The sequence below is a fragment of the Sprattus sprattus genome (genome assembly GCF_963457725.1).
Source record: "Sprattus sprattus genome assembly, chromosome: 13".
Taxonomy (NCBI): Eukaryota; Metazoa; Chordata; class Actinopteri; order Clupeiformes; family Clupeidae; genus Sprattus; species Sprattus sprattus.
Window position 1 is genome coordinate 16,327,034 of NC_137911.1, and position 10,557 is coordinate 16,337,590.

Here is a 10,557-nt window from a genome sequence, read left to right on the forward strand (position 1 = left end):
GCACAGAGACCACCTGGAGTTATTGCGGCCAATTCACCTAACGTGCTCGATTATTCCCCCTAGTGGTCACTCTATGCTAGTGATGCGCTAGTAATGGAGTAGGACAATGGAAGAGTCCAAGCAGAACTTGTGCTCATGACACAACGCATAACAACAAGAATGAGGAAGTGTCGTAACACTGTTGCACACTCTATCTGTATGTGAAGTAAATGTCTGTGACGGCACACACACACACACACACACGCACACACACACACACACACACACACACACACACACACACACACACGCACACACACACACAGACACACAGACACACAGACAAAAGCTGTTTGCAGAGTACACGTATGCCGTTTCCATTTTCCAAAATGTCCCTCTGTCTGCCCGTGAGTCTCTGATGAGATGCAGTCCAGATGAGAGAGGAGAGGGCTTCGGTGTGCTTCAATGCACAACAAAGGCTGAAGGGAGGGAGGAGGAGCGTATTGGCGTAAGGAGGCCCAGAAGAGGAGCATGGAGGTGTGGGTGAGATGGTGCCATGGTGCTGTGGTGACACAGAGTAGACAGAACTGGCTTTAACAGACAGAGCCGTTGGGGTCAGGGTCTCCAGGTGTGTAGAAGTCAGGAATGGGTAGCCCAGTGTGCAGCGTCACCTGCTCAACAAAGAAATAAACAAACAAACACACACACAGAATGAGATGGAGCTCTTTCATAGTTAAAAGTATGAATTAAAGTTTAGATATGGTGTCAGAAAGCACCCCTAAAACCTTAAACAGTTACATTATATGTGATGCCACTTATACAGTCCATCAGTGTAGTAGCAACCTCAAAAACACTGTGTCAATCTTTTTAAATGTGTGCAATCGCTCTGGCCTCTCAGGGTGTAATGACATACTTTATACTATGGGTGGCACAGTGGAGCCACAGAGTGATAAACTCAAAATCTGTTCAATTGCATCCTACATGCATATTGATGAGGAAGAAAGGTCCCTGTCATGTTATGAATATTCATTTTATGCATGAGCAGTTGACAGTCCAGCTTGGTGTCCTTGTAACATGCATAATTGCAAACACTGGCACTCTTAAATTCATACTTTGACCCTGGAAAGTATTTGACTGAATAAGATCACTGTGCCTTTTCACAAAGTGATTGTGAACTGTCAAAATGGTGTGGTCTGTGGTGGCAGAAAACTTCTTGTGTGTGTGTGTTCCATATACAGTTATCATTTCTCTATGCATGGATATTGTATGGAGTTTATGTCTCTGTTCAGTGTGTACATTTTGTTGCTTGTGTTGTCTCGTTTCTATTGTGTATGGGGATTACCTCAATGTGATATGTGTGTGTGTGTGTGTGTGTGTTGGGGGGGGGGATTGTGTGTGTGTGTTGGAGAGGGAAAAGGCGAGAGGAAGAGAGAGTGAGAAAGAGAAAGTGTGCGTGTGTCTTACCTGCACGTTGCGGTTGACACTGATGGCAGGGTAGTAGAGGCCTTCCAGCCCCTCAAAGGCCACGGGACCCTGCTGCTCGTCGTTGAGGAGGAAAAGGAGGATCCCTCGGGTAAAATCCAACAACACCCCCACAGTTGCCCCTTTACCGATCCCTCCATCCGACCTGAGAGAGGAGGCAAAGAGGGGGGATGGAGGAGTGGTAGAAGAGTGGACAAAGAGAATGGATGACAGTGGGTTTAATAAAAGGGTCATTACATCAATGGTATTGATTAAAAGATTGATTATAAAGACAAAGAGAACCTCTGGGAACCACATAAACAAAGAGTATATACACACATATAGTCACAAATCTATTTACAATTTTCTCTCTCGATCTCTCTTTCTTTCTCTTACTTTCTCTACTTTCCTCTCTCCATTTGTCTTTTAGATATGTACAAAAAGTTCTTCAAGAGACAAACCTACTCACACTCAAGGCCACAGTGACAAACACACTCCAAAGTGTATGAAAGTGTGTGTTGTTGCCTCACCTGTTGGTGTGTGAGTTGTTGTGCATGAACCAGGAGCGGTTGTTGTCCACATACATGGCCCAGGCCTTGTCGTCTTTCCCCAACATCACGTCTTTCAGCACATCACCGCGGGCGATGCCGAACGCCGGGTCTGGGTGGTTGTCATAGCGATCGATGGTTATCTCCCAGTAGTGTACGCCGCGGGAGAACGCTGTGTTGCCCATGACCACCCGGTCGTCGTAACTGTTGCACGTCACCGTCAGGTTGTCGTTGGACAAAAGGATATCTGGGTGGGCTGACGCAGGGTCAAAGACGAACCAGGCGACTGTTCACACACACACACACACACACACACACACAAACACACGAACAAAACAGAATACCATACACTTTAACCCTTTTGAAATGGTAGTCCCGAAAAGCTGTCGCGTTTGATAACAAACCAGACACTAGACCCAACTGGAGATCATTCCATGTTTTTTTCTACTTCTCTACAATTGTCCCTCTCTCTTCTGTCTTCACCCCTTTCTAGCCCACCTCTCCACCCTCTCCCTTCTATCTTCATCCATTCCCTTTCATCCTCCTTTCCCTCAGCAATGATGGAAGACACGCCTCTCTCCAGTGGGGGTCTGTGCTGTACAGAATGGGTCTGAATAAACTGTCTCTCTGATCAAAGGCATCAGCGCCTGAGAGATCTTACATGCTTCAGACAAATGAATGTTATACAGAACTAATGGATTTCCGCAAGGCCTTTTGAGTGTAGATGTCAAATGTATGGTAAGAAAAGAAAGGATGACGCTAATATTTGAATGGATGACATAGGGAACAATTGTACGAGGAGGTACCGCATTAGCAACGAGTGGAAGTAGGCCTATGTGTTGTGTAAGAATGCCTGGGGCTTGCAGCTTTGTTCACTGACTAGACTCTAGTCAATGCTTTCTCTCTCTCTCTCTCTCTCTCTCTTTCTCTCTCTCTCTCTCTCTCTGGTCTGGCAGTCATTATTGTCAAGGCCAATATTTTTTTTTTCCAGAATCAGGTCATGTACAGGGAACAGATTTCTTTCTGCATTGACCAGTACTTTCGAAAGGGCTGAAACAGCAACTTTCTGTAAATCACTGAGATACTGATGGCCAAATTGATTACGCATCTGTAGAAGCTAATGTATCTCCTTCGCCATCTCAATGACTTCCCTTTGATTTAATCAGTTCACTGAATGGATTTTTCTGAAATAGATTTAATTTTCAGCTTTATTACTGAGACCATGTTCTGCATGGCAAAAAGAGCCCACGGTTGGCCACAGGCAGTATTCATAGCTGTGACTTCTTGACATGGTTGCCTGGTTGCCTGTCTGAGAATTCAGGCTTGTTGGCTATTGCCAAACCTGTGGGTCCAATGGAGCATTCATCTGAAATTCCACTGCGTTCCACTGCAGCCTGCCAACAGACTGCTAGCAGAAAGCCTGGGTTGTGGGCTTGTGTGAGGTACACAAACACAAACATACACACACACACACTCACACACATGCGCACACACATGCTTCACAACTTCCAACACCGGGAGGCCAGGCTATACAAAAAACATGAGTCATTCAGTGAGTGGGCAGCTTGCATCCCTACAGGCAGTATACCATTGCAGCTAGCATTCCACCTGCACCAGCATCCTTTCACAGCCAGCTAGCTGGTCAAGGAGATGCTGCTAGATAGGGGAGGACAACAGCCTTATAAGGATGCATACATACAGATGGGAGCCATCTATTGGTCTAAAATGGTGGTGCATGCAGTTCAGAACACACCAAAGGAGAGGGGAAAATGTGGAAAGAGTAGTTAAGTTTGTATGAAAGTGGTGTGCGTTTGTGAGCCATCCATACCTTCAGCAAGAGAGTTAATATCGCATGGGGGGAGTCCAGCTGATGAGGCAGGAAGAGAGATGGAGAGAAAGAGAGATAGAGAGAGAGAGGGAGAGAGAGGGGAACGGAGGTGGGGATAAAGTGGACAAAGAAGGGTGGAGGGATGGGGGAAGCGAGTGAAATGATAGAGAGAAGAGAGAGATAAAGCAGAACACATTGAAGCAGAAGGAAGGAGAGAGAGAAAACTGGAAAGCAGATTTCATCAGGGAAGCTGGATCATCTTAGTGGCCTCCTCCTAAATCTTCACTCTGTTATAGAAACTTCATTACAGTCTTGTAAACATGTTGCAACACCTGCTATAATATGGGGCATAACACCTGCTAAAGCACCTGCTATTACCTGCCATCTATAATGCTCACAACACACTGTTTCAGATTACTGAAGAGCTAAAAGCTCCACTTAAAATGCCAAATTGCTGCAGGAGTCATTAAAACAAAGAGACTGGAACAGCTTAAATCATTTGCTGACTTGTGGGCTATTCATTTGCAGTAAAGCTCTAGTTAATCTAGATCTACAGCTCCAGATATCAGATTTGACATGTTGCCAGTGGCTGACATCTCAAATCTGAAGCATGCAGGCGCCCGAATCCTCCATTTTAAGAAGATGGCACACATCAAGGCACTTGCTGAGGAAAGAACAGTGGCAGCAGCAGCTAAAGTGCCAGCTTGGGATAGACTCAGCGTTCAGCGTACAGCATACAGGGTAACTTTAGCGCTGGCTATTAACCTAAGTGCTTCTAAGGGGCTATGCTTTGTGCACAACACTATTTGGCTGCATTATGCACAGGCTACACTCTAGGCTGGGAATGGAGTGATTGCAGTCGCATGCCTCTAGATAAGCATCATCAGGCCAACTGCACAATCTCTAGCTTCCCTGTGGATAAGCAGTGGCAGCAGTCAATGGAGAAGCAAGCGCATTTATGCACACTGTTTGCGGAGACTTTTATGTATGAGCAGCATATGAAAAGGTGTGTCTGTGTGTGTGTTAATGAGTGTGTATAAACTTGTATGTGTGTGCATGTACGTTGGATGTTGAATTTGTGGATGAGTTTATGTGTTTACTGATGTTTGTGTATGATGTCTGAGTACGTGTCTGATATCAGTCTTTGTGTGTGCTCTCTTACTTTCAGAGGTCTGCATGATGAGAGTCTTGCTGTACTGGCCGACGCCACTGCCATTGAAGGCTTTAACACGGGCCCTATAGGTGCTGTTGAAGTGAAGGCCATCCACAGTGCAGATGGTCTCTGCGCCCACATACACTTCCTGTAAAATACACACACAGACACACAGACACACACACACACACACACACACACACACACACACACAAGAATACACAGACACACACAAGAGGAATCAAAGACAGGATTTAGTAGGTCTTTCCCCTGGTCCATGCTAAGTCATTCTCATGAGTGTCCAGTCTGTGTCTAAATGACTGGACAAACAGCACAATCCCAGAGCTCTTCTCCCTCCCTCACACAGCCCCAGTGAAACTCAATAAAGCTGCCAGAGGCTCTTTCAAAAGCATCTTTATTACCTTCCCCTTACTGGACATCAATTACAGCTAAATGGCTTGGCAGAGAACGCTGAGCGCCTACTTAATTATTATCTAATTCTCTGAATACAACCAGGACCTGAATAACGAACCGGTCTTTTGCACTTAATATACTTGCTATGCTTTTGCAGTGTCTCACAGTATTGTTAGAGCTCATACGTAGTACATATATGTCTACTTCATAGGTTCCAGGTAAATGGTAATACCCATCATTCTCCTGCCATAGTCATATTTGCTGGAACAACATTATATTGTGGGATGTAGGAAGCACAAACGCTATTAGCTCAAAAGCCATTAGCTTCATGTGGAACCATTTCAGGCTGTTCATGATGACATTTGAGGATTTACATTTGAGGATGTTTAAAGATATTGGGGAACAATCCAGGTTTTGAGAGAAGAGCAACATGGCTTCGGGAAGGTACAGTGTGAGCTCAAACGAATCCAGAGGCCCAGAGCTGTAGTGCAGGGGCTGTGCACGTCGTGCTGTATAACACACGCAGCCCACTGCAAAACCCCATACACTCTGAAGATCTCTCTCAGTCTATAATTACTCCACATAGAGTGGGCGAGGAAGAGAGCACGAGATAGTGGGAGTGATGGAGAGAGAGAGAGAGAGAGAGAGAGAGAGAGAGAGAGAGAGAAGCAGCGTGAGATAGATAGATAGATAAAGAGTTATATAGAGAGAGATAGAGAGAGAGAGAGAGAGAGATAGAGAGAGAGAGAGAGAGAGAGAGAAATAATGTGGGAGAAAACCATCCCACACAATGTGTTTAAAATAGCAGATGATCTGTGTAGAGTTCCACTGACGATCAAGTGTGAATCACAGTAACACACACACACACACACACACACACACACACACACACACACACACACACACACACACACACACACACACACACACACACACACACAACTCATGGTCATGGACACACCATATGCCCTTTTACACATGCAGTCAGAGCCAGTTTGGAGTGAGTGTGGGTGTATGTGTGTTTGCACTTTTGAGTATGTCAGTGTATATCAGAGTAGAAGTGGTGGGGAAGTGAGAGTGCGTCAGTATGCATGCCCTTGTGTAGATATCTGAGAGCACAGGGACATGTTAGTGCATTCACGTGTGTGCCAAAGAGCCACGTTGGTAGTGTGTGTTTCTGTATTTACCATACTTATGTAATAGTCCATGGGAATTCAATTGTAGGTGTGTATTTAATTCTGATTTTTTTTGTGGTTCCACTTCAGTAAACTGATTCTTCTAGAACTAGCGTGTACGGCCAATTTGAAAAGCACAAAACCAGAAGGAATTTATATGATTTTTCATTTGGATGCAACCACCTTGTATCACAAGGTTTTGTGACTTCAATTTTTTGTGACAAGTGCAATGAGGCATGTGTATACAAAACATTTACTATTTATAATCAATCATTTTTTATGTGTATGCCATTTCATGCATGTGTGTATGTGTGCATGACCATATGGGTTGTGTATCTCGAGAGTGTGCATGTTTGGATGGGGGTGGTGGTGGTGGTGGTGGTGGTGGGGTAAGACCATATGTTGCTGATTGCCGTGCCTCTCCTTGTCCCATTGTGGTTTAGGTTTCTGTTATTGACACTGTGTTATTGTGCGCTGCTGCTCCGTAGAGGTAGGTCTCTGTGTTAGCAGTGGCTTAGCTCTTAGAGAGAGTAAACATAAAGATCAACATAGGAGATTACAGATGTGAGTATGTGTGTGTGAATCTATTTATGTGTGTGTGTGTGTGTGCGTGTGTGTGTGTGTGACTAAGCATGTTCATCCATGTTCATGCTTTATTCCAGTGTCTGAGCTGCCAGCTGTGCTGCAAGCTATCTACTAACCTGGAAACAGCCTATCAATGGCCTGATTTATTCACATGACCTAAATGTACCTGCCTGTAGACAGACTATAGAGGCCACCTGTGGTACATGTTCAATCAGCATCTGGGTGAGGTGGTTGGGAATAGAGTTACACACCCAACAAGTTCACACAGTTTAAAACCCCTGCGGGCAGGATTGGTCTCCCCTATGATCAGGCTTAAAGACCAACTGTAGAGTGTCTTGTACCAGGACACAATGAAGGACTCCACCAAGAGAATAATGATGAGGTTAATGGTGAAGTGCATTGCTATTGGTGGACAGTATGGTGATGCTGGGCTTGGCCTTTACTGACTAAAAAGGTTTAATTTCAAGCCGCTTGTGGATGTGTGTGTTTGTGTATGTGTATATATGTATGTGTGTGTGTGTGTTTTCACACTTTAACAGTTATTCCTATGTGGTGTGTGATGGCTAGAAGGACTTGTCCTTTAAAGGATGACCCTTTATGTCCCTTTAAAGAAAAATAATGCTACATCTCGGTATAAATGTCACATGTGTGTGCATGTGGCCTTGGGCTTGTAGGCAGTACGTGCTAGTGGTGTGCACATGTTGTGCACTTATATACTAAATGAAGTATGTGTAGATTTGTAGCCTAAATGTACAAATCATGTTGCATTTGTGTGTGTATGCATTCTGTGTGTGTCTGTGTATGCTTGTGTGTGTACGCACCCTAAATACACCCCCGTTTCCATCATCTAGCTCAAGGATGTACCCCTCCACTACAATGGTTGAGAGAGGGGGCTGTTTCCACGACAACGTAGCACTATTGTTCTGAGTGCAGCACTCTTCGAGCTGAAGGATCGGAGCGGCCGGAACTATAAAAAGAGAGGAGTTACATTTACACAAACTCAAACACCTTACACACACACACACACACACACACACACCCGCAGGTCATGCACATTCTCAAACACACACACACACACACACACACACACACACACACACTCACACACACACTCACACACACACAGACACACACATCCGCAGCTCATGCACATTCTCAAACACACACACACACACACACACACACACACACACTCAAATACACATACACATACACACACACACACACACACACACACACACACACACACACACGCACATGCACATGCACACACACACGCACACGCACACGCACACACATGCACACACATGCACACACATGCACACACATGCACACACACACACACACACACACACACACACACACACACACACTCACATACACATACACATACACATACACATACACATACACATACACACACACGCACACGCACACGCACACACATGCACACACACACATCTCATGCACATTCTTAAACACACACACATACACACACACACGAGCTACCTTTCATTTGCACAAAGTCCAGCTGGTGTATGGACTGAAGCAGTGGCCCGTTGTCAAGCGTCAGGTCAAAGTCGCTGGTCATGCGGGGGGTCATAGTGCCCTTCCCCCACTGACCCTCCGTCATGTGCACCCTCCGGATCAGAGCATCCGAGATCTGACAGAGAAAGTGAGAAGAGGAGAGAAAGGGAGAGAGAGAGGCAAAGAGGGAAAAGGGAGAGGCGCGCAAAGGACACATTCACCAAGGTCCATTAGTATGCAAGAAATAGAGTTCTTAGTGTAAATGCTTAGATAGACAGATAAACTGATACATGAGCAGGCATACAGAAACAGACAGACAGAATGTTAGATACATACATACATACATACATACATACATACATACATACATACATACATACATACATACATACATACATACATACATACATACATACATACATACATACATACATACATACATAGATACATACATACATACATACATACATACATACATACATACATACATACATACATACATACATACATACATACATACATACATACATACATACATACATACATACATACATTCATGCAGTATTGGGTACCTGCAGGAAGCCACTGGGGTCATTCTCTTTAATGACCTCTAGGCAGTACTCCATCAGGCCTGTAGTCTGCCTCAACTTCACTGTGCAGTGGGAGATCTGATCCCTCACCACCTACACACACATAGAGAGAGAGAGAGAGAGAGGGACAGAGAGAGAGAGAGATAGAGAGACAGAGAGAGGGGCAGAAAAGAGAGAGAGAGAGAGAGAGAGAGGGAGTAATAGGATCAGAGAGAGAGGGGGTAAAAAGTGAGCAAATAATAATAAGATCCGTGTGTGTGGTGAGAAAAATAAGCGAGTTGGGGAACAGCAGGCACAGTCGTATTTCTTGTTCAATGGCCCCTCTGGTAACACTGTCGACACAGCTTTAATGAATGTCACTGCGCTTGGATAGCCAGGCATTCCTCTTCTCCTCAGGGAAAATCTCTCTTTCTCTCACACACACACACACACACACACACACACACACACACACACACACACACACACACACACACACACACACACACACAGAAACACGCATGCATACTTCTTGCAATGCTTCTGTTCTTGTTAAATGGTACTACTTCTACTACTACTGTTCATTTTAAATTACACTACTACCACCACTGCAAATAATGATAATATGATAATTGGTGGAGGGAATAACATTAAAAATAACACATTAAAAGCTGAATAGTTGAAGACTTAAAGTCAAATACACAAGTAACAAGATTAAAACCCCATAAGAGTAACACCAAAAAGAGGATAGTGTTATTGCTAGAGAACAATGCTATTTCCAGTCTCCTCAACAACAGCGCCTTGGAATCACCAGTCCTGCTGAGGGGCCGTTGCTAGGTAACTGCATCAGTGATTCTCTGCATCTAGCCCTGCAGGCTTTCATGGTGCAGTGGCTTTGGGCTGAAGATGCTTGACTGTCCTGCCTTAAAGAGAGGGATGCCGCTGCAGAAACACCGACACAACAACAACAACAACAAAAACAACCTCACACACACTCACCCAATCACACAACTGGCATGGAATTCCCCAGTCCACAGTTAACACTTTAGAAAGGGGCTTCCCAGGTTTTGAGACCTCTGAGGAGGGAAGAGGCTCCTCAATTGGTGCGTTTTGGACACAACATGCTTCCATGCACAGGGTGGCCTGTGGCGTGGCATAGTAAGACGAGATCTCTAGTTAGAGCTCAGGACACTTGGTTTGTTTAGGAGATAAGCATGTGACACAGAGATCTGGCCAATGTGTGGGTGCTCTTATCCACTAGCACAGGGAGTAGAAATATCTTATCCCAGGCATAATGAAAAAACAATACGTGACGTAC

General features: G+C 44.8%; 1 protein-coding gene across 8 annotated transcripts in view; it reads right to left on the reverse strand.

Annotated features, from left to right (window-relative positions):
• Positions 1 to 572: 572 nt before the first annotated feature.
• The window catches only part of trim9 (tripartite motif containing 9), a gene marked incomplete at both ends in the record, with an annotated part of 36,807 nt that continues 26,822 nt past the window's right edge, over positions 573 to 10,557 (reverse strand). For 2 of the 8 annotated variants that reach the window (XM_080850326.1, XM_080850325.1), the window contains 7 exons: positions 573 to 650; positions 1,444 to 1,606; positions 1,971 to 2,274; positions 4,979 to 5,117; positions 7,965 to 8,110; positions 8,644 to 8,806; positions 9,243 to 9,353. In XM_080850326.1, the coding sequence (XP_080706452.1) occupies positions 573 to 650; positions 1,444 to 1,606; positions 1,971 to 2,274; positions 4,979 to 5,117; positions 7,965 to 8,110; positions 8,644 to 8,806; positions 9,243 to 9,353 (1,104 nt within the window). Of the gene's footprint in view, positions 651 to 1,443; positions 1,607 to 1,970; positions 2,275 to 3,816; positions 3,856 to 4,933; positions 5,118 to 7,964; positions 8,111 to 8,643; positions 8,807 to 9,242; positions 9,354 to 10,557 lie in introns of all 8 variants that reach the window. The other 6 variants (XM_080850329.1, XM_080850328.1, XM_080850324.1 and 3 more) reach the window with 5 other exon arrangements.